This window comes from Schistocerca cancellata, chromosome 6 (genome assembly GCF_023864275.1).
Source record: "Schistocerca cancellata isolate TAMUIC-IGC-003103 chromosome 6, iqSchCanc2.1, whole genome shotgun sequence".
Classification (NCBI taxonomy): domain Eukaryota; kingdom Metazoa; phylum Arthropoda; class Insecta; order Orthoptera; family Acrididae; genus Schistocerca; species Schistocerca cancellata.
Window position 1 is genome coordinate 485,462,919 of NC_064631.1, and position 25,407 is coordinate 485,488,325.

General features: G+C 41.3%; 1 protein-coding gene across 1 annotated transcript in view; it reads right to left on the minus strand.

Annotated features, from left to right (window-relative positions):
- Nucleotides 1-25,407, minus strand: part of LOC126191184 (mitotic checkpoint serine/threonine-protein kinase BUB1-like) — a 249,309-nt gene that overhangs the window by 205,294 nt on the left and 18,608 nt on the right. The window contains exon 3 of the mRNA XM_049931959.1: nucleotides 24,673-24,869. Coding sequence (XP_049787916.1) covers nucleotides 24,673-24,869 — 197 coding nt within the window. The remainder of the gene's footprint in view (nucleotides 1-24,672; nucleotides 24,870-25,407) is intronic.

Sequence of the window (25,407 nt, forward strand, 5' to 3'; positions counted from 1 at the left end):
AGGAATGCTGTAGTAAAGCGGTGTTCTTCCTGCACCCAGCCTACTCTCAGGCTATTTTACCATTGAACTAAGAGACTCAATCAGTGTCATGCCCATAGGCTATCCACCCGTTCTTGGGCCCTTGTCCTTCATCCCATAATAATAATTTTTTCAATGCTGATATGAAGCTTCTGTGTTATTTGCAACTTAAATTCTATATCCATTGCTTTGTCTTGCAGAATGTCAATTGTTTACCCTTCATTGATCAGTTAATAGGGAGTGTTGGGGTTAATTTTCAGGGACTGGGGAGGTGAAGCTGTGGCAAGTCCATTCTGCAGGCAATGCCGAACACACTTCTCTCTCCAGCACCACAGTTAAGTACCGGAACAGTGGGGGGTTTGGAGGTTTGGTGTCTGTCAGCTTTTCTCCATCGATTCCACCACTCCGAATCTTCTATTTCATTTCTCACTTCTCGTTAGAGTACCAAGTTATGCTTCCCTCTGTCTGCACGCATATGTCTCTATTGCTAAGACCCTTCTCAATTATCGTGTTGACACTTGTCACTGTTGACTAAAACCTATTATATAGGAGGATTCGGGCAAAAACGTAGCATTTCTGCACTACTGAAGATAATGCATTTACTTGAATATGTTTTGTGTATAACGCCCGACTATCTCTTTCATCTACGCATCATTGCCTCCTCCCCAGAGGGAGGGGGAAGAAAGACTTTCCTATTTCAATATGACTTCTACAGTCGGAATTTCTCTGTTGTCGCCGCATTCAGCCTCCTGCTCCTCTAGATACACAGTCGGTTCCCTGCCCATTAACTAAGACCAGACCTGTTTTGACCCACGATAAACCCAGTTTAGTAGAGGCCAAATTTCATTGACTCAGTTCCTTACTCTCCTGCTAGACCGGCAGTAGGCGACCGCTTCTGCTGTGGAAGTCCCTGTGGACGGTACACCCTACTGCTGTATTAGTCACTGCAGATTGCAGTGGCCCATTAACTACTTAATGATGTATTTCCATTGCGAAAAATCTGCAGTTCGGCTAGTTATCCGAGCAAGTGTCCAATCACCCAGTAGATGTGTGTATCCGATTCCATATCGCCGTATCCTGCAACTAGTAGGTATCGCTACTGAATCAGTTTTATTCTGAAAACCGTTACCTGAGCCTGCTCCCGATAATGCTCCATTCCTTACTCTTTAATGTGAACACCTTCCCGGTTTGCCACAGGTGGGCCTCTTGGCATAACTGGCCAGTATGTCGGGCCATCCTGGCGTTGCGATTGCAGACGGCTGTCCATGAATATATACTCAGAATAAATTTCGCGTTAAACGCAACGTGATTCTTCCCATTGGTAAAATCCCTTTTCTTCCTAAACCCCAACATCCAGTATTCAAGTTTCCAATTCAGCAAATAACTTATTAAACTCCTACATACCGCGAATTCTGCCTACGTACCGATTACAGGCGTTGATTAATGCAACCCTGCCCTTTTGTGCTCATGCTGATCAAATGGATGTGTAAGCCTTTTGTCAGCACGACCATACCCCCCCCCCCCCAGCTACCCCGTTGTTACTAATTTATACCCCTACAGTCCCCTGGAATCGCCAGTTCGGATCACCCTGTAACATAGTGCGCATTTGACTGTTGAGTTCACCATCGACTTTTCATCTGCTACTACAATTTCAGGTATTTACTGTTTCTTCAGCTAATGTAATACTTCCCTTCTGCAAAATAACCACTAGCCGGAGCTGACAAAATTAGTTTGTACTTATAGGTACTCAAGCCTGACTGCCTGCACCCTGTTCTACCACCTGCCACCACGACGCCGCTATTAGTGTGTTAACGTCTTCCTGTCTTCCAGTGTGCTACCCCAACAATATATTACTTGGTGCTCGCCCTTATTGCCATTGTTGTCGGCCTTCTGCCGTTTTGGAATCACCCGTCCAATTCAGGAATTATGTTCAAACGGTTAAATAACCTGTTATATACTCAGCACCAGGTAGTAATTTCTACCAACTTGGATCTATCTGCACTTAAAGAGGGAGAATTCGAGTTGCAAGAGGTGGTGAACAGGTTGTTAACCTGCGAGACGTTATTAGAATGTGCCGATCAGAAAGAGGCTCTCCACACGTTGAGTGATCTAAGATGAGTAGTTACGCATAGTCTGAGACAACTGCATAGCATATCCGATGCTGTACCCTTACGCCGCATTAAGTGGGTATGGTTTAATGCTGGCAGTACATTCTTGAAAACAGTTTTCGGCACACCCAATGAATCAGATGCAAGTTGCTGGGATGTTGCCATACACGTGGCAGAAGACAACCATGAGGCTATAATACGTCAGGACGTTCGCCTCACACACATAGAAGATAACCTACTGGCGACAACCCGCCAAGTGCGTGAAACTGCTACTGAATTAGCCCACCAGTATGAAGCAATACGTAATTCGATTCAGCATGATCTCACTTTGGTCCATCAGGACCTTAACAACGTAACCACCATGCTTATGGTGATTAAGACCCTGCAGGTAGTTTTATACAATGTGCAGGCCACCCAAGTACATGTCAGCTCTCTGCATACCCGCTCAACTTTTTCTACAAATCTTAACCAATATTTCATCTTGCCTCCCGGCCCCTCTACAGATGATATATCCTGTGTGGACAGCAACTCTCGCATTATAATACAGTTCCGCTCGTATCCAAATGACCCAAGTTCGCGATTACTTGAATTCTAAGATCCACCTACCAGTCTCTTGGCTAATTGTGAATTTGAAAGTTACCGTATCCACGCTTTTCCAGTGTACTGGCCCGCTGTACAAGTTTATGTTATATGGAAAACTTGCAAAATTCTGGTTATCAGTAAGAACCGGGGGACTCATTCTGTCCCGTCCGAGCGCACTTTGCAAAGCTGCCGACAGGGAAAGTACTACATGTGCTCAACACTCATCCTTCGCACTCACAAAAAGGCATGCGAAGTCGCATTGTTTCTCTCAGAGCAAGTGACCCCCCTCTGTAGCCATCTAGTTGTCCCCATAACCAAACCACAGTTTGTTGTCATAGGCAACACCGTAATCTACCCCATAACAGTCACGATCGTATGTTGCGAATACCTTCAAGCAACTCAGCCCTACTGTGCGCTACGTAATGGTAGTGGTTTACTGTTTAATAGATCTCACTGCGATAGCAGTACCCCCATCGAGGAAGTGTTTGCACACTTATCCTATGCCCAAAATGTGCGACTCCCTCCTCTCATGTGGTATTTACCGGAGCAACCGATGGTACTACCGTCACCTGACAACTGGTCATCTCTCCTCAATCACTCACATTCACAGCTGGTCCAGCCTTTAACTGACCTGGTAAACAAAGAGTTAGGACAGATTATGCTAGATTGTGTCACCGCGCACATCACGGATTGGCACCACCACCAGTATCTCAGTCATGTAGTTATTCCTAGTTCCGCGTGTACCCCCTTTAGTAATTATCTTTATTGGTTTATAGCTATGGGTAGCGTTTAGAAAAGGAATTTTTGTGGAACTTGGGTCGCCCCCTCCTGCTGTCCCCGAACAACAACCTCCTGGGGAATACCATGCTTAAGCAAGAAATGGGAGCAAGAGTGTTCCTTGCTGCCCCCATACTGTAGTAGTCAGTAAAAGATAGTAGTGAGTAGAAAAGAATAGGAAATAAGTAAAATCTACCCGAAAGAAAAGGCATGTCCTTCCTTTACATGTAAGCAACAAAATATGCGTGTGAAGTGCTCCACCAGTGTTAACCCCTTTCCTCCACCCCCTTTGTGATTTGTGCATCATCCCTTCCAAAACCCCCGCTTATACGCTTCGGCAGGAGTTGCAGTGCGTCACAGCGCGCTGCTGCCTGCCGCGGTCAGCGATTTCCGCCGCTGCCACTGTCAACAGCTGATCGCCGGAACCAGCGCGCTACTCGCAGTGTCCCACCACATGCCACACCATCCACCGTCATCCAAATTTTGTCAATCAGGCATTCATCATATAATTATCATCATTTTTAATACAAATCTAACATGAAAAAGCGAATAATTAAGATGTATTGTTAAAATTATGTAAGGCCGTCCTTCGCAGGAGCCCCTAAGTAATTGTCAATCTACCATCCCCCCCCCCCCCCCCCCCCCCCCCCCCCCCCATGCCTCACTCCTGCAGAGGGGAGAAGGGTGTACAGTGAGGGTCGATACTGAATGGATTTATTAGCATAAATATTGATTTTTATTTTTTCACTTGATGTTCATCAGTGCCTCCTGTCTGGCGGTAAGTTGCAGCGTCACAGTCACATTGCCCAGAACTGGATAGAACCACCCTGAAACTCGTGTTGAACCATCAGCAGTTAAACTCACGTGTTGCTAATGAGATAACGCTACCAAACTACGCATCTTACGATCTGACTGACTAATAAGGAGGCTTGGATGTGGTCAAGTGGGGGTGGAATTGCGACCGGCTGCCGGGAGCGGTCACAACATTCGCTCTCTTCTGCTGGCAGCTTCCAAACCGATCGGATGCACTCCTCTCTTGGGCGGCTGCCCATTCAGTCTCGGTGGCTTCTCCAGGTCTGCCTTTCTTTACAGCATTAAAACTTCATACAGTTTTAACTATGTTTTATTCTTCACCTCGATAGGTGCCTACTGCTTTCCCCTCCTGGCCAACATCGGAAGCATCAATGAAGTGCGACTGGACAAAGCTCAATCAGCAGAAGAAAAAATGCAAAAGATGGTTAGGCAAAGGAGTCAGGGGAAGAGATTACTCCAGGAAGATGAGGAAGGGAATAAAGATTATGTATATGGACAGCATTAATCACAAGAGGTACAGCAGAACTGTCAACAACTGAAATAAAAACTTTAAATGCGAATAACTGTAAACTGACTTTTTGGAGCTGTAGTGTACATTTTCTCAGGAACTGTCAAGCTAACATCCCTAAATTTGGCATAGTTCTTAAGAATTACTTACTGAATAATCCTGTGCAGCAATTCTCCAATATCTTTTCTCTGAGAAAAGTTCTACTTTAAAATTTGAGAAAATGCAATGCTGGGTAACATTAAACTGTAAAATTAATTTCAAAGCAACTATGATCTTAAACACATATCTATTCCACACATCTTATTAGCCTCTTATACAGATGTAAACTGTGAATTCCAGTTTTATTGCTTGATTAGTTTACGAGAAAAGGTACAATGCAGTAAAAGTGGTAATTAAAAATTCATACCCTTATAAAATGTTGTTGCACTTTTTCAAATAAAAATTGCTAGAATATCAAGCTTTATATTGTACATAACAGTCTCAAGTTTGACTATTTTAGCTGTAATACTTTTGAAGATATATATGTTTAAGTACAAGAATGGACAAACTACGTCTGTTCTTAAACTGGGATCTTGCAATGCTAATCACTTAAATAAGTTACCTAGACAAATGAATGCACAAAATTTCATTACTCTACACAATTATTTTTTGGTGTTGTGATTGTTTTTCCATCAGTGTATATTCGTAGGATACTATGTTTTTTCATTTTATGAAGTGCACAATTTTAGATTTTTGAATGTGAAAAGCAAGTTGCCAATCATTGCTCCACTTTGAAATCTTATCAAAGTCTGACTGAATATTTGTACAGCTTCACACAGACTGTACTTCACTGTAGATAACTGCATCATCTGCAAGAAGTCTGATGTTAGTATTAATACTACCTGCAAGACCATTAATATATAACATGAACAACAATGGGCTCAACACACTTCCCTGGGGTACAACCGATGTTACTTCCACATCTGCCAATGACTCTCCATCCAAGATAATATGGTGTGTCCACCCTACCAAGAAATCCTCAGTCTAGCGACATATTTCACCTGATAATCCATATGATCACACTTTTGATAATAAGTGTAGATGTGGTACTGAGCCAAATATTTTTGGAAATTGAGAAATACAGCATTTACATGACTGCCTTGATCCACAGCTTTCAGATCATCATGTGAGAAAAGTGCAAGTTGGGCTTCACATAATCTATGTTTTCAAATCCATGCTGGTTGACATTTAGGGGGTCATTCTGTTCAAGATACCTCACTGTCCAAAGATTCCACAACAAACAGATGTCAAGGATTTTAGTGGATCACTTCCGCTACACTTCTTATAGATGGGTGTGACCCATGCTTTATTCCAGATACTGGGGGTCAGATTTTTGTTCGAGGTATCTACAATAGATTATAGTTAACAGAGGAGCTAACTCAGACGTGAATTGGTTGTAGAATCTCACAGGGATTCCATCAGGCCCTACGGCTTTGTTCAATTTTAATGATTTCACCTGTTGCTCTCCCTCATCTTTATATTGGTACAAGATTTAAATTGGGGCAATACTCCTAAACTTTCCTTTGTGAAGGAACATTTGAAAACAGAGTTAATCAATTCTGCTTTTGTTTTACTACTCTCAATTTCATTTCCTGTCTCGTCCATGAGTGACGGAACACTAACTTTGGTGCCACTAACAGCCTTTACATACGTGCAGGATTTCTTTGGGTTTTGCAAAAGATCATTTGACAATGTTCTACTACGATAGTCATTGATGGCTTCATGCGTTGCTCTCTTGATTGACAAACACATTTCACTCAGCATCTCTCTATCTACAGCCCTATGCTTTGTTTTATGCCTATTGTGCAGTAGTCTCAGTTTCTTTAGAAGATTTTTTTTTTATTATAGTGATTGTATACCATGGAGGATCTGTTCTACTGTACCTATCTATCCACTGCACGGTTAACTATTCTTCTGAAATTGAACCATAGTTCCTCTACATGCTCCTGTTCTGACAAGGGAAACTCCCCATCACAACCCCTTCACATATAGTGGTAAGAGGGCCCAGTGGACAACCTGTCAAAAACTGAACACAGATCAAGCATGAAAACAGGAAGAAGGTGTACTAATAATCATCTTGTGGTGTTGCAGTTCTTCTTGTTATGCCCGTGCTTGCAACAAAATAGGAAGAGGAATTCCGCCTTATGCAAGAAACCTTTTTTTCTGTTCCCCACCACCCAGACATGTTTCAGCACTTTTTGTGCTATCTTCAGTAGGTTATTTTTTATTTTCTATCTGTAAAATTGTTGTTACATATTAACATTTAGCAGAACTTGTTTACAATTGTGAATGAATAATTGTTGTAAAATATTATACGTCATTTGTTCATAGTTCACAGTTGAGATATGTATTAATGACCTGATACACTATGTGTTGTTAATAACATTACGTCAAAGTTCTATCATGTGGATATCTGAAAACATGTGGATAAAGCAAGAAATCCATTCTTTGTATTCCAAAAAACAGGCTCTGAATATTGGACTATACAGATTACATATAGAACTAGCAAATCACATCAAGTATCCACCATTTTTTGATAAATTAATCTACAAGGTTAGAACATACACGTCTACCATAATAGGTAGAGAACAGACAATCCAACAAAAGAAACTCACCAAAATGATAAAGCACACAAACACCTACCAATCCCACCAACCAATACAACAAGCATACCTTTCACAAAAGAGTGATTAATCTAACAGACATAAAATTATTTGAACAAGAAAGCAGCCTACTTGAAAAGAGTCCCAAACACAACATAAACACAATGGTGTTACACAGGACAATTAAATTTTCCTAAAACCTCACTGCTATAATTTCAGGATCCTACCAGCTTTCTGTACCTAGTATTATGTGAGCTTCAATGGTTTTCAGGAGCACTTTGAACTTGGAACTACATTCCAAATGCTTCTGCAGTTTACTCCTACAATTTTGATAATCTCACCTGTAGGGGAGGCATTCCTTTGCATCTTACATTTATTTACACTTCTGTGTCTCCTACAGCTACCATTACCTGAACTGGATGGAGAGTCGCCTAACCTGAAAAACCGTTGCGTCTATCCCACACACAGTAAGTTACTGGGAAAGCAGCCTCTGGTGTGTAGTGCACATCTAACCCGTTTAGGGGGATCCTACGGCTCTCAACCCTATGGTTCAAGTCCAGGAAGTCATAGTCTAACTTGTCACGGAATCTTCTAATTCTCTTCTTCAGTCCTTCCACTCGACTCAGAACCAAGGGGCCACGATCAGTTCTGGGAATGAAACTGCAAACTGGGATCTTAGTTGAGGATTCACATGCAAGAATGGTCTCCTAAATCTTCTCTGCCAGAACATAAAACAATCAAAGTATGATCTCAGAGCCGAGACAACAGGCGTTGTTTGTTCCAATGTGTGCCACAATCTTTAGCTGCTGCACCCTGATCCCTCAATGACTGTTGGAGTAGTCTCTTCAACATGCTGAATGAGGCCCCCAGGCATATATACTGAGTGCACTTGGTGTTCCTTCTTGTCCCTTTCTGCCATTTCCCTAAGGGTATCATTATGCATCATACACCTGAACTGCCTACAATTAATAGGCCCCTGCACTTTTGCATCTGCTTCCTCTTGACATAGGACAAACCAAGTTTCGCCAGAACAGGTGAAGTGAGTCCCACTAGCTCAGTTTCAGTTTCAATGAAACACAATACCTCAGACATGTGGATTAGGGGGATTGGTACAACACTCTGAGTCCCTCCTGTGTAGTGCCTCAAGAATTTCGGAGAAAATTCTTGAGACACTCGTATTTTCACACCATCTCGAGCACACGTTATTTTAGAGATAAGGGTGGTAAAGTAGAACTATGTCTACTGACCCACAATTGTGTGTGTACAGCACAGACGTGTATCGGGCGGGTGATTGGCGTGAGCAGGTAGTCAACGAGCCCGCCTGAGAAGTTACATGTACCGCCCGTGGAGTAAACGCATCGTACTCTGTGAAATTAAAAAACATTGTTGGTATGAACATTTGAAGGTTGTTGAAAAAACAGACGTTTATTCATTCTCTCATTTAATGCCGTAAAGTCAGGACTGTTGCCTTGTTAAGCTTGGAGAGATTTATAAATTGTATGTATTGAAAGATGATTGTAATAGAGTCCGAGAGGTGTTGATCTTATGAGAAATGTTTAATGTATGAAAACTGCCACGTGTTATGAAAATACAGTGTTCAAAGCAATCTCGAGTGTATCGAGTTATTTTAAAGTATAGAAAATTCCTCCAGAGTAGCATCTATTCTCTGGAGAAGAAGCTGAGCAGAATATCGCTGCCTGTTATCCTGAGAGAAGATTGGCAAAGCAGCTAGAAGTAAGTTCGACAGCCGAAAGGGGAGTGAGAGTCTTGCACATTAGTATCACACTGCCACCCTTAATCACCGGTAACCGCCAGAATGTGGTGACCAAAGTGAGCAGGACACGAAAAGGAGGATTTTTTTTTTTTTTTTTTTTTTTCCCCCCTCGAAGATTGAGATAAGAAACAGTTGAGAGTTGCCATAGCAATCCATAATAACAAAACTAAGAAATTGGTCAGCAAGATTCGATCAAGAAGATTTAGGTGTGGGGAGAAAAATCCTCACACACGCGGTAACCAGCCAACGCTGACGTAGTAACCAGCCGACGCTGACGCAGTAACCAGCCGACACTGATGCAGTCACAGTAACACGCCATTGTTGCTGGTTGCCGCTTGAGTTGCTGACTTCGCGCCCGCCAATGCCGTGACCAACGTGTGACACTGGGGGCACCCGTGTAGTTCTCCGGTGCTGTTCTTACACCTCACTGACGCAGCCTAAAATCTTATGCCAGGTGAGCTCAAAATAATAACTATTTGAAATGTGAGCTAAAGTGGTTATTATTTATAGAGGTGATTTTTTTTAAATGCTAACAAGAGCCAGAAGCAAGATGAGTAAGAATCAAGGGCAACAATTAGCAGAACCAGTCACAACTGTCAGGGTGACTAGGGAATCGCCAGACTGGTTTGAATTAGTAATTTTAATTAAAGCAAAAAATGATTCTTTGAAAGACGAACTGAGTGCAAATTTAAGCCTTAAGTTAGATTCAGTGAATACCCAATGAAATAGTAAATTAGACGCACAGAGTGAAAGTTTAAGTCTGCTAATGACGAAATTTCATACTCTGAATAATACAGGCAAGAATCTGAAAGTAGATTTAAAGAGTGAACTATCCACTTCTTTAAATACTCATGTTAATCAATTATTTACTGAATTCAACCAGAGACAGAACAAGCAATTACAGAATTTAACCAAGAAACTAGAATTTGTCATTGAAGAAAAGTATAGTAGTGTAGAGTCGAAGTTTAATGAAAAATTAGGATCATTTCAAAATGTGTGTAACATTACATTTGATGCAGTGAAACAAAGGTTACATACTTTGAATAATTCCACTGAACAACAAGATAAACTGTTCCCTATTGTCCAATCACAAATTGCAGGGGTCAAAACTCGTGTACATGCAGTAGAAAGAGATTTCAAAGAAAAGCTAGCAACCTCAGACACTATAAATATAAGCGGTCTGGAGGAACAAGTAGAGGAATTAATCGACCAGAATGAGGCAGAGAGGGTAAACACAGATAACGTTCCACCATGTTTAGCGACGTAACTTGACGATACTAGCAAGGTTGTAGAAGTTTCGTGGAGAGAATTCAAAATTGTCCGGGACAGATTAGAACATAAAATGATTTTTCCTAATGTGGTGTTATATAGTAAAGGGGTGATTGTTTCATTGTAGGGAGACCTTGACAAAAAATTTAACAAAAAGTACTAGTATGCACTTGCTCAAGTGAGGTTAATATCAGATCCATGGGATCTGGGCGGAGTCACATCTGTTCCCCAGGGACGTTAACAATCTGTGTTAACGGGCGGAGTGACGACCGTCAGATCCCAAGATGGGTTTAGTGTTACTTCCTTTCTCGTTTTCCCACACCGAATTCTCTTCAAGTCTTATCCTGTATTCTGTTCTCATCCTATTGTACTGTCATAGACTTTAGTAATTGTCTTAATGGGACGAACAATCAAGCGTGGCAGCAAATCACTGATATCAAGATCATACTCCTTCTTGTGGAGGTAGCCGTAAGTGGTCTTGTCATTATACTCAGTCTTACTTGGTTTACGGGCGCTATAATTCCCCATTGTATATTCACCGTGATTAATTGGGTTGTTATGCCAAGTCAAGACTGAAGCATTAGATAATATATCACAATTCATGAATTAGCAGAATGCTCTGTTCTCACCGTAGAGAATTGGGTTGTTATATCAAGTCAAGACTGAAGGATTACGTAATATATCAAAATATATGAATTAGCAGCATGCTCCACTCTCATCGCGATGATTTGGGTTGTATCGAGTCAACACTGAAGCATTAGGTTGTTGTTGTTGTTGTTGTTGTTGTTGTGGTCTTCAGTCCTGAGACTGGTTTGATGCAGCTCTCCATGCTACTCTAACCTGTGCAAGCTTCTTCATCTCCCAGTACCTACTGCAACCTACATCCTTCTGAATCTGCTTAGTGTATTCATCTCTTGGTCTCCCTCTACGATTTTTACCCTCCACGCTGCCCTCCAGTACCAAATTGGTGATCCCTTGATGCCTCAGAACATGTCCTACCAACCGATCCCTTCTTCTGGTCAAGTTGTGCAACAAACGTCTCTTCTCCCCAATCCTATTCAATACTTCCTCATTAGTTATGTGATCTACCCATCTAATCTAGCATTCTTCTGTAGCACCACATTTCTAAAGCTTCTATTCTCTTCTTGTCCAAACTATTTATCGTCCATGTTTCACTTCCATACATGGCTACACTCCATACATATACTTTCAGAAATGACTTCCTGACACTTAAATCTACACTCGATGTTAACAAATTTCTCTTCTTCAGAAACGCTTTCCTTGCCATTGCCAGTCTACATTTTATATCCTCTCTACTTCGACCATCATCAGTTATTTTGCTCCCCAAATAGCAAAACTCCTTTACTACTTTAAGTGTCTCATTTCCTAATATAATTCCCTCAGCACCACCCGACTTAATTGGACTACATTCCATTATCCTCATTTTGCTTTTGTTGATGTTCATCTTATATCCTCCTTTCAAGACACTATCCATTCCGTTCAACTGCTCTTCCAAGTCCTTTGCTGTCTCTGACAGAATTACAATGTCATCGGCGAACCTCAAAGTTTTTATTTCTTCTACATGGATTTTAATACCTACTCCGATTTTTTCTGTTGTTTCCTTTACTGCTTGCTCAATATACAGATTGAATAACATTGGGGAGAGGCTACAACCCTGTCTCACTCCCTTCCCAACCACTGATTCCCTTTCATGTCCCTCGACTCTTGTAACTGCCATCTGGTTTCTGTACAAATTGTAAATAGCCTTTCGCTCCCTGTATTTTACCCTTGCCACCTTTAGAATTTGAAAGAGAGTATTCCAGTCAACATCGTCAAAAGCTTTCTCTAAGTCTACAAATGCTAGAAACGTATGTTTGCCTTTCCTTAATCTTTCTTCTAAGATAAGTCGTAAGGTCAGTATTGCCTCACGTGTTACAGTGTTTCTACGGAATCCAAACTGATCTTCCCCGAGGTCGGCTTCTACTAGTTTTTCCATTCGTCTGTAAAGAATTCGCGTTAGTATTTTGCAGCTGTGGCTTATTAAACTGATTGTTCGGTAATTTTCACATCTGTCAACACCTGCTTTCTTTGGGATTTGAATTATTATTTTCTTCTTGAAGTCTGAGTTTATTTCGCCTGTTTCATACATCTTGCTCACCAGATGGTAGAGTTTTGACAGGACTGGCTCTCCAAAGGCCGTCAGTAGTTCCAATGGAATGTTGTCTACTCCGGGGGCCTTGTTCCGACTCAGGTCTTTCAGTGCTCTGTCAAACTCTTCATGCAGTATCACATCTCCCATTTCATCTTCATCTACATCCTCTTCCATTTCCATAATATTGTCCTCAAGAACATCGCCCCTGTATAGACCCTCTATATACTCCTTCCACATTTCTGCTTTCCCTTCTTTGCTTACAACTGGGTTTCCATCTGAGCTCTTGATGTTCATACAAGTGGTTCTCTTATCTCCAAAGGTCTCTTTAATTTTCCTGTAGGCAGTTCTATCTTACCCCTAGTGAGATAAGCCTCTACATCCTTACATTTGTCCTCTAGCCATACCTGCTTAGCCATTTTGCACTTCCTGTCAATCTCATTTTTGAGACGTTTGTATTCCTTTTTGCCTGCTTCATTTACTGCATTTTTATATTTTCTCCTTTCATCAATTAAATTCAATATTTCTTCTGTTACCCAAGGATTCCTACTAGCCCTTGTCTTTTTACCTACTTGATCCTCTGCTGCCTTCACTACTTCATCCCTCAAAGCTACCCATTCTTCTTCTACTGTATTTCTTTCCCCCATTCCTGTCAATTGTTCCCTTATGCTCTCCCTGAAACTCTGTACAACCTCTGGTTCTTTCAGTTTATCCAGGTCCCATCTCCTTAAAATCCCACCTTTTTGCAGTTTCTTCAGTTTTAATCTACAGGTCATAACCAACAGATTGTGGTCAGAGTCCACGTCTGCCCCTGGAAATGTCTTACAATTTAAAACCTGGTTCCTAAATCTCTGTCTTACCATTATATAATCTATCTGATACCTTTTAGTATCTCCTGGGTTCTTCCATGTATACAACCTTCTTTCATGATTCTTAAACCAAGTATTAGCTATGATTATGTTGTGCTCTGTGCAAAATTCTACCAGGCGGCTTCCTCTTTAATTTCTTAGCCCCAATCCATATTCACCTACTACGTTTCCTTCACTCCCTTTTCCTACACTCGAATTCCAGTCACCCATTCAAGCATTAGGTAAAATATCATAATATATTAATTGGCAGTATGCTCCGGTCTAGTCTCAATGTAAAAGTCATGTGGATGATATGATACGGATTGTGATGATATAATACATATTATGATATAATTTCTATTCATGATGATGTGATACATAATATGATATGATATATAATTTCTATTTGTGATGGTATGATACATAAGGTGATATAATATACGATTTCTATTTATGATGATATGATACGTAATATGATATGATACATAATTCCTACTTATGATGATATAATAAATAGTTTTCTACTTATTATGGAATAAATTATACTTTTTGCAAAATGTGACATGAATGGGGAGGGTTTGAATCGACTTTGAAAGGGGGAGGGTAGTGTAGGTACACAAGGTTAACACTACACACACACCACACCTTTCACACAAACCTCGCAGACAAGTGTGATTGATTCTTCACCATTTGCTGTTCCATAGGAGTTGCTAAGATCTTTCTTCGGGGACTTCAAAGATGAAGGTGAGAATGTCCGCTCTGTAGGAGACATTTAACATCATACCTCCTCCAGCTTCTCACTCAAGTACTGACAAAATGGGGATCCTCGGGAAATGAGGTGGGAAGGGTTTCCTGTCTTTGGGGCTATCTTCTTTCTCTTCTTCAATCTTAGTAACCATTTATATTTTTTTGCTTTCTTACGTCTCTTTTGAGTACCAGTCTATCTTTCCTTCTGTCCATATGCATACACTTCTATCACTGAAGTCCTCCTCAATTTCCGTGGTTTTCTATAACCTTCAACTTATTTTACATAAGCTGGACAAAGAATCAGGCTACACGACTACACATACACATACACACAGTGATATACAAATACACAAACAGGGGGAATACAGTTTAAGGTAATGTAAGAACTGTCATGTGTTGGAGGGGGAAAATTGTGCACATACCGATAGGTATGCGCACATGGTCATGTGAGTTGACAGTTCTACATTACATAAAGGTATGTACGGAGGAATATTCATCATTATGACGACAGTATTACATCCTGGTAGATGTACATTGGTTACAGAGTATAAGGAGAAACATCTTGTGATTCGTTACGCTACAGTGTATACTTAAATGCACAGAATTGGTGTCACTTTAACGACTATTCTGACGAATTGTAGGATAATGGGACAAGCAGAGTATAAGTAATAATATTCCCAAGTATGGTGTCTATTGGAAAGTTAGGACTAGAAGAGAAATGGAGGATTCAAAAAGGGTTAAAGGAAGTAACGTGAAGCGAGTGTGATGGATAAAGCAGCATATTAATTTTTCCATGTAGTTTTGAAATATAGTGTACATAAATTCGGGCAATGGACGAGGAAGCCTACTCATGAAGGATGATTGGATGGATAAGGGCAGGTAAGCAGACACAAGGAAGGCTGACCTATACTGTGGGGGCAGGGGCACCAAGAAGGGGATTGACCTGTACCATAGTGTATTAGGAATTTGTTTAAACGGGCATAGCTACCAAAAGCCGAAATGGGAGATATAATACTGCATGAAGAGTTTGACAAAGCACTGAAAGACCTGAGTCGAAACAAGGCCCCAGGAGTAGACAACATTCCTTTAGAACTACTGACGGCCTTGGGAGAACCAGTCCTGACAAAACGCTACCATCTGGTGAGCAAGGTGTATGAGACAGGCGAAATACCCTCAAGACATCAAGAAGAATACAATAATTCCAATCCCAAAGAAAGCAGGTGTTGACAGATGTGAAAATTACCGAACAATCAGTTTAATAAGCCACAGCTGCAAAATACTAACGCGAATTCTTTACAGACGAATGGAAAAACTAGTAGAAGCCAAACTTGGGGAAGATTAGTTTGGATTCTGTAGAAATATTGGAACACGTGAGGCAATACTGACCCTATGACTTATCTTAGAAGAAAGATTAAGGAAAGGCAAACCTACATTTCTAGCATTTGTAGACTTAGAGAAAGCTTTTGACAATGTTGACTGGAATACTCTATTTCAAATTATAAAGGTGGCAGGGGTAAAATACAGAGAGCGAAAGGCTATTTACAATTTATACAGAAACCAGATGGCAGTTATAAGAGTCAAGGGACAAGAAAGGGAAGCAGTGGTTGGGAAGGGAGTGAGACAGGGTTGTAGCCTCTCCCCAATGTTATTCAATCTGTATATTGAGCAAGCAGTAAAGGAAACAACAGAAAAAATCAGAGTAGGTATTAAAATCCATGTAGAAGAAATAAAAACTTTGAGGTTCGCCGATGACATTGTAATTCTGTCAGAGACAGCAAAGGACTTGGAAGAGCAGTTGAACGGAATGGATAGTGTCTTGAAAGGAGGATATAAGATGAACATCAACAAAAGCAAAATGAGGATAATGGAATGTAGTCCAATTAAGTCGGGTGGTGCTGAGGGAATTAGATTAGGAAATGAGACACTTAAAGTAGTAAAGGAGTTTTGCTATTTGGGGAGCAAAATAACTGATGATGGTCGAAGTAGAGAGGATATAAAATGTAGACTGGCAATGGCAAGGAAAGCGTTTCTGAAGAAGAGAAATTTGTTAACATCGAGTATAGATTTAAGCGTCAGGAAGTCGTTTCTGAAAGTATTTGTATGGAGTGTAACCATGTATGTAATTGAAACATGGACGATAAATAGTTTGGACAAGAAGAGAATAGAAGCTTTCGAAATGTGGTGCTACAGAAGAATGCTGAAGATTAGATGGGTAGATCACATAACTAATGAGGAGGTATTGAATAGAATTGGGGAGAAGAGGAGTTTGTGGCACAACTTGACAAGAAGAAGGGACCGGTTGGTAGGACATGTTCTGAGGCATCAAGGGATCACAAATTTAGCATTGGAGGGCAGCGTGGAGGGTAAAAATTGTAGAGGGAGACCAAGAGATGAATACATTAAGCAGATTCAGAAGGATGTAGGTTGCAGTAAGTACTGGGAGATGAAGAAGCTTGCACAGGTTAGAGTAGCATGGAGAGCTGCATCAAACCAGTCTCAGGACTGAAGACCACAACAACAACAACAACCTACCAAAACAGAAGGTGTCTACCATTGGGTAAGGTATGGGTACTGTGCCTAAAGGAAGAGGGCAGTATCGTGACAAAAGTCACACAATTCGTAGAGATTATTCTGGTAAGTTTGAATTCTGGTTCCCACTTGCAGTGTTATGTTTGTGTGAAGATACATATGTTGAGAAGAACACCTTTATTTACCCAGGGTTCTTCCGGATTGTAATAAATAGTGAAAAAATCCATACTCAGAGAAAGTAGTACGCAAAGTAAGAGCAAACAGCAACATACCCTTGAGTAATGAACACTCAGAGTTTACGAATAGAAAGGGAACAGAGAAATCCTTGTCCATAGAGAGTTTAAATTAATCCAAAGGTACATGATGTATTAAGTGTTAAAAGGAAAACTGTTATAACCATGAAGTAATGTTATATAAATACGATAATACACTCCTGGAAATTGAAATAAGAACACCGTGAATTCATTGTCCCAGGAAGGGGAAACTTTATTGACACATTCCTGGGGTCAGATACATCACATGATCACACTGACAGAACCACAGGCACATAGACACAGCCAACAGAGCATGCACAATGTCGGCACTAGTACAGTGTATATCCACCTTTCGCAGCAATGCAGGCTGCTATTCTCCCATGGAGACGATCGTAGAGATGCTGGATGTAGTCCTGTGGAACGGCTTGCCATGCATTTCCACCTGGTGCCTCAGTTGGACCAGCGTTCGTGCTGGACGTGCAGACCGCGTGAGACGACGCTTCATCCAGTCCCAAACATGCTCAATGGGGGACAGATCCGGAGATCTTGCTGGCCACGGTAGTTGACTTACACCTTCTAGAGCACGTTGGGTGGCACGGGATACATGCGGACGTGCATTGTCCTGTTGGAACAGCAAGTTCCCTTGCTGGTCTAGGAATGGTAGAACGATGGGTTCGATGACGGTTTGGATGTACCGTGCACTATTCAGTGTCCCCTCGACGATCACCAGTGGTGTACGGCCAGTGTAAGAGATCGCTCCCCACACCATGATGCCGGGTGTTGGCCCTGTGTGCCTCGGTCGTATGCAGTCCTGATTGTGGCGCTCACCTGCACGGCGCCAAACACGCAGACGACCATCATTGGCACCAAGGCAGAAGCGACTCTCATCGCTGAAGACGACACGTCTCCATTCGTCCCTCCATTCACGCCTGTCGCGACACCACTGGAGGCGGGCTGCACGATGTTGGGGCGTGAGCGGAAGATGGCCTAACGGTGTGCGGGACCGTAGCCCAGCTTCATGGAGACGGTTGCAAATGGTCCTCGCCGATACCCCAGGAGCAACAGTGTCCCTAATTTGCTGGGAAGTGGCGGTGCAGTCCCCTACGGCACTGCGTAGGATCCTACGGTCTTGGCGTGCATCCATGCGTCGCTGCGGTCCGGTCCCAGGTCGACGGGCACGTGCACCTTCCGCCGACCACTGGCGACAACATCGATGTACTGTGGAGACCTCACGCCCCACGTGTTGAGCAATTCGGCGGTACGTCCACCCGGCCTCCCGCATGCCCACTATACGCCCTCGCTCAAAGTCCGTCAACTGCACATACGGTTCACGTCCACGCTGTCGCGGCATGCTACCAGTGTTAAAGACTGCGATGGAGCTCCGTATGCCACGGCAAACTGGCTGACACTGACGGCGGCGGTGCACAAATGCTGCGCAGCTAGCGCCATTCACGGCCAACACCGCGGTTCCTGGTGTGTCCGCTGTGCCGTGCGTGTGATCATTGCTTGTACAGCCCTCTCGCAGTGTCCGGAGCAAGTATGGTGGGTCTGACACACCGGTGTCAATGTGTTCTTTTTTCCATTTCCAGGAGTGTATTTTACATAATGAACATGTATAAAATATTGCGTGTTTGAGCTAAGGAGGGTGATATGGTAGTGCCTCGAGAATTTCGGAGAAAATTCTAGAGACACTCATATTTTCACACCATCTCGAACACACGTTATTTTAGAGATAAGGGTGGTAAAGTAGAACTATGTCTACTGACCCACAATTGTGTGTGTACAGCACAGACGTGTATCGGGCGGGTGATTGGCGTGAGCAGGTAGTCAACGAGCCCGCCTGAGAAGTTACATGTACCGCCCATGGAGTAAACGCATCGTACTCTGTGAAATTAAAAAACATTGTTGGTATGAACATTTGAAGATTGTTGAAAAAACAGACTTTAATTCATTCTCTCACTTAATGCCGTAAAGTCAGGACTGTTGCCTTGTTAAGCTTGGAGAGATTTATAAATTGTATGTATTGAAAGATGATTGTAATAGAGTTTGGAAGGTGTCAATCTTACGAGGAATGTTTAATGTATGAAAACTGCCACGTGTTATGAAAATACAGTGTTCAAAGGAATCTCGAGTGTATCGAGTTATTTTAAAGTATAGAAAATTCCTCCAGGGTAACATTTATTCTTTGGAGAAGAAGCTGAGCAGAATATCACCACTTGTTATCCTGAGAGAAGATCGGCAAAGCTGCTCCAAGTAAGCTCGACAGCCGAAAGGGGAGTGAGAGTCTTGCACATTAGTATCACACTGCCTCCCTTAATTACCAGTAACAGCCAGACCTGGTCCCTGTCTATCCTATAGAGGATGCTTACATCTACCACTGCCATGACACTCACAGTCAAGTGGCTTCACATACACTGACCTTATGCTCACGAGTTTCTATTAACCTTTCTCCAACAGTTTCCTTTCAGTTTCTTGTAACAAGAATGTAGTAGTCTGTGTCTGACAAAATTCTTCACATGGTACCATTAAGCCAGAATGGGTTTTGTCATTTTAAATTACTTTACTTGGAATGCACTTATGCAGCCTGCAGTTTATAATTTCTTTCAGCTTTAAGTATTTCAGTTATAACCACAATTGTTCTGAATTTGCCACATCTGAACTAAATATTCTCAGTTTATTCTTTAAATAAGTTGATAGTGACTACCAGTTTAACAAAATACAAATATTCTAACTTTCTTTGTGCCCTCCTATTCCTGGGAGAGTCTTACTCTCCCAGTTTGTTAACATGTCTTTTGAAATAATTGATTTATCTGATCATAGTTTTTCTACTTGGAGTTTTGCCTAATCTGTTTTAAAAAGTGTGCATTCCACGCATACTCTGCCATCACAATGGCCATTTCTGTGTATAGTGCACACCTGACCTATCCAGGGTGATTTTGTAAGTCTTCGCTGTGCTGTGTAGTTCTGGGAATCTACAGCCAATCTTGTCACAGAACCAGCAAAGACCCTGTGTTAGATCCTCCACCTGGCTCTAAATGACCAGAGGCCACTGATCAATCCTCAACAAAAATGGAAATCAACAGCTGCGTGAGCTGCTCGAGAGAGAGGGTATTTGTCTTCATCAGAGCAATCAGCTCATTCATCACAATCTCACCACCCACAATCCCCAGCCACATCTATACATGAACCTATTCCTTTCAAGGACAAAAAAGTGGAGGGATTAATTGTGAGACTAGGGTTGTGCTCACATAAAAACTAAATTGAGACTGATGCACCAACATGAACTACTGTCACCTGACTCGCTGTGCCTAGTGCCAAAAACAAGTAGCTGACACACTATTAAACGCTATTTAATATTCACTAGTTCAAACTGAATAAGATGACTGTAGTGCTAATAGCAGTGGTGAAATACACTTTACGTCAACTATGCAAGAACATGGTAAATAGATAAATAAGTACAGAAATTAAAGATTGTTACACATAAACTGTAGCCACTTGCTGCTTACTTCTAAGCAAAAGCACATAACAAATAGTAAATTAAGTGCAATGCATGAACTTGAGCTACAGCTGTGAAAGTTCTGCATTTAGTGCTGATAGCACAGGGTCTGCAGCACTACTGAATGCTGTTTAACAGCTTATGGTTCAAACTGAATCAGATGATTGTATGTTGCACCCACTTCTGTTTATATGGTAGTGGCAATACTGAGCAGTATGGAGTTGCTGAGACATCAAAAGCAATGGGTAGCCACCACGATCCAAACTGGATCGCCTGCCTCCTCACAAGTTGCACAGATTGGTTAGAGTTGGGTGCAATTTGCACACACCTCACTTAGCGTTGTGCCATTAAGTTCTCAACAAGATTGTCATCAGCTGATTGTGGAGGCCACATACTTCACGTTAATGAACAATCTCTCAAACAATTCAGACACAATTTGAGAATGATGTGGGGTTGTATGATCTTTCTGAAGCTAGCGTGTTCAAAAGGATGTACATGACTGGATAGTAAGTTCCTGTATCAATTGCAGTGAAAGACAATGGCAGACATACAATGCAGACTGCTGTGAGACAAGCAGAAAGACAGTCAGTGAGGTGCTGGAAGGTACCAAAAGGGATGTGGAACCGTGTTGATTCCAATGCCATGGCCGGCTTGTTCAAGGATCCAAGGCCAACTGAGGTGGTCCCACAGATTATTATCTGGATTTAAATCGAGAGAGTTTAATGACCAGGGAGAATGGTACACTCATCCTGGTGCTATTCAAACCAAGTGCATACTCTATGAGCTTTGTGACACGTTGCACTGTTCTGCTGGTAGGTGCCATTGTGGCGAGGGAAAATGAACTGTGTGTGGGGCTGGAAAAGGTCGCCAAGTATAGATGCATTCTTGAGTTGATCCACTATATCTTCCACTGTGACAGCATCACCCTGGGAATGCCACAAAAACATTCCCCACACCATAAGGCATGCAGGGTGTTTTCTTTCACACATTTCACACCATACACACCAACAGCCATCTTTCAGATGTAGCATAAAATGTGATTCGTCTGAAAAGGCCACCTGTTGCCACTCAGTGATGTTCAGTTGTGGACTAGCATGTAAATTCTAGATTTCGTCAGCAATGGACAGTAGTCAGCATGTGTGCATGAACCAGTCGACTGTTGTGAGGCCCACCCACCACAACGATTGCTGAACGATCACTGAAAAGGCACTATTGGTAGTCCCTTGGTTCATCTGAGTGGTCAGCTGTCTAACAGTTGCATGTCTATTCGCCTGTACACATCTATAACTTAGTCGTTTCAGAAATGCTTCGATACTTGGCCCTAAAGCCAATGATCATGCCCTTTTAGATGTCAGATAAATTGCTCCATTTCAGTATTATGATGATGACCAGACTGCTTTCTGTGTCCTCCCCGACATGCTTTATACCCTCCACTGCTAGTGCTGCCACCTGCTATCAGTGAGTGGTTACTGCACATTGCTGTTAAACATAGATAGTGATCACACTACTGTGACTGGACCAAGTATAAGAAACTATATTTCAACTCATACAAACACTCTCCACGTGTGAGTAACTCACCCACTTGAATTAATGGTGCATGTTGGAAAGTAGGATGCACTGCTTCAAGTGATTTATGCCACACTTTACTCTGTTGTCAATGTGAACCTGTGTACCAATGAGTACTATGATTCATTTGACCAAATGATCTTTTTCCACGCTAGAAATGTGAAAAGGTTTTCGTATCTGCACTAGTCTCTGGGCCCTGTGGTGTCGTGTGATGTGGTGTGGCACGTCTTTAGTAATGTGGCTGCTCAATGGATGTCATTATCTGATACACAACTGGAAAGTGATTTTCTGCCCAGAATTCATCTGCCTTGTGTTACAAATGGTGGCAGTCAATAGCAATTCTTATCAACATGTTGCTGCCCGTAGCAGTTGATTCTGGTAGCATGGTTTTATCTTGTATCAAAAATTTACAATTCAAAATAAACCCTTGACAAAGTGACACCTTAAAAGTCCAAAGTGTGTACAACCTAAGAGATGGACTATACCCACATGCCTTGCTCATGCCGACAACCATTGAAAGGTCTGATGACCACTCAGTCACATGTCATGCTATACTATCCCGTTTGTTGTAGCACAAGAGCTATCTGTAATTAAACTGCTCATTACAGTATTACATGCCCTATTCAGAACTTCCCCTACATTATTAATGGATTTGGTAGAAAAGTTTTGCTATTCGACAGAGTGCAGGTACCCCAAAAAGTTAACTCAACCAGATCACTGTTGCAAGACTGAACTTGACTATTCTTATTCTGTTGAGCTGTTTGTAATTATGTTTCCTGTAAACAATTCAGTAGAAACGCAAGGTCTTCCAAAAAGGATGATCTGGTTTTAAGCATTTATATTTATTTAATGACACATACTACAAGACAAATTGCAAAATAGTCAGAAACAGCCTTTTTTTAATTTTATGAATAAAACTGTTTATATCACAAATTTATATTAAACTGTAATGAGCAGTTTAGGCTAAAACAAGCTATCCTAAGACCTGAAAAAAAATACATGGTGACAGTTGCTAACACCTGACTCAGCTGCAGTGTATAGATTTAACTATGCACATCAGCTGTGCAGGTAGCAGCAATTGTTCTTACATATTTTAGTTTTGGATCTGAAGACAGCACAGTTCATCTAAAACTGATCATTACAGTTAAATTAAAAAAAAACTGTGACCTAGACCGCTTTATTAATAAAATTACAATGCAAGATCACGGTTACCCCGTGACACAACATAAACACAGCCTTTCTGTAAATTCTTTTTTTGTTATGTTATTACGACTGCTCAATGACCATGCTATAAATTGTTCTAAAACACAACAGAATAAGAATTATGGGACACAAAAAGTATGTTAATAGAATGGATGTGGCTCAGAGGTTTAGAGAGACACTGCTACAAGTAAGTCCATTTATTGATCATATTTACAATCCCACTTTGAAGCACAACGGCATATGCTCAACAATCAACTTTTTGCATGATGCAGCTTACCAAGTATGACACTGTATCTGTGGTCAAGTATGCTTTTTGTTGGCATTTCTGGATTGTTCTACCTGTGGTGGAAAATATTTGTAATTGGTATTTCCGATATTTCCAATCTGAAGAGACAGGATGTCTAAGCAAAGGAATGAGTTAAAGTCCACCTTGTACATTCGATGAAAGAGTGGAGTGTATCCAGCAAGCTTTTGAGCTGTGTTCGTGAAAGCCTACTTGTCACGCAAGCACAGAATTTACACAAGTCTCCAGTCTAGCCAATGTAAAGGTGATGTTTGGTCTACAAACAATATTGACAACAATTACTAGCCTCTCCATGTAGGTGATAAAAGAAGGCATACGGTCTTTACAACTTCTCAGTCACACTCTGTCTCAATGCTGACTAGCTCAATGGGGCGTATGCGACCTCAGAGCGCTGCTCAACATTCTTATCCAACAAGAACTCCAGACATGACACCATGTAACATATTATTGAGAAAATACATGAAGGAAAGTGTTTCTGTTCCCTTTCAATTTGTTAGTAGAGGTAGAGAGAGAGAGAGAGAGAGAGAGAGAGAGAGAGAGAGAGAGAGAGAGAGAGAGAGAGAGAGAGTAATGGCAGCAGTGATTTCCAGCAAATAAAAAAACTCTTGCATAAGGTGCATAGTCTTAATGTTGTCCATGTGGCTTGTGTACATAAAGCATTGTAATAACATATAAAAAACTTTAGGGTTTGGAAGATTTTTTCAGTCTGTTCCTGTCCTGTAGCATTTTCCATCAGTTAATATAAACTGTTAAAATCAAGTTACTGATTCTGAAATGCTCTGTGTTATGAAGGAAGACACATATTTTATGCCTCAACAACAATGAAGTCATTAGAGGTGAAGCACTAGATCAGCCAGGACAATGGAGAGGAAAGGAATTCAGTTGTGTCCTTTCTCAAAGGAACTACCCTGGTATGTGCCTTGATTGATTTAGAAAAAGAGTAGGGAATGTAAATTTGAATGGTGGGATGGGAATTTGAACATAGCTTTGTCCGCGAGTCCAACACTTTTAAGCAGTTTGCCATCCCATTCAGCAGACATACTTGCAACAAAAGAATAAAACAGCATTGTATAAATAATACTCACCTATATGCTGACTGCAGGTTGTTAAACGGCTGTGCCTTTCTCTTTAGACCTTCGCGAAAAACTTTATCTGCTTTTTTAAATTCACCATTTCTAAATAGCTCATCTGCCCAACTTTTATAGAACAGAGCACACTGTGCACCAATACCGCACATTGAAAGTTGGTTATAAATCTGTAGGGGATTCTCAGCCATTTCAGCCTGAAAATAAGAAACATATAATGATGTGAAACACCTCTTTCACTTTAGATTAAAATCTTAAATTTCACATGTTATTTTCAAATAATAAGACACAAAACATTGTATAATGACATAAGATAGAATCTGCACTGATAGCTGGGAGTACAGATTAGAACTAAGTATATAAAGCTGCATTATATAAGATCCAGTGAGAGAAGATCCAAGATAAGTGTGTATGTTGATTACAGGTAACACAACACAACTGATTGAAACAGACAAGACTGACAGAAATACTAGCAAAAAATCAGTAAAACACAATGTGTTGTAGATTACAGATGTGATCCGGCAGCAAACCCGTGAAGACTATTTATAACATATCTGCCAGGAAAGCTTGAAGAGTCGCAATTATAAGTACAGTTTACCATTGTGATATGCCACTAAGCTCATTAAGATTAGTGCATAAGACGGTGAAATAGTATAAGAATTTTTTTTTTCCTGTTCTGTGTTAGCGCATTTTGAAGCTTGTGTTCTCCACAGGTCACTTACAGGGCGAAAAACG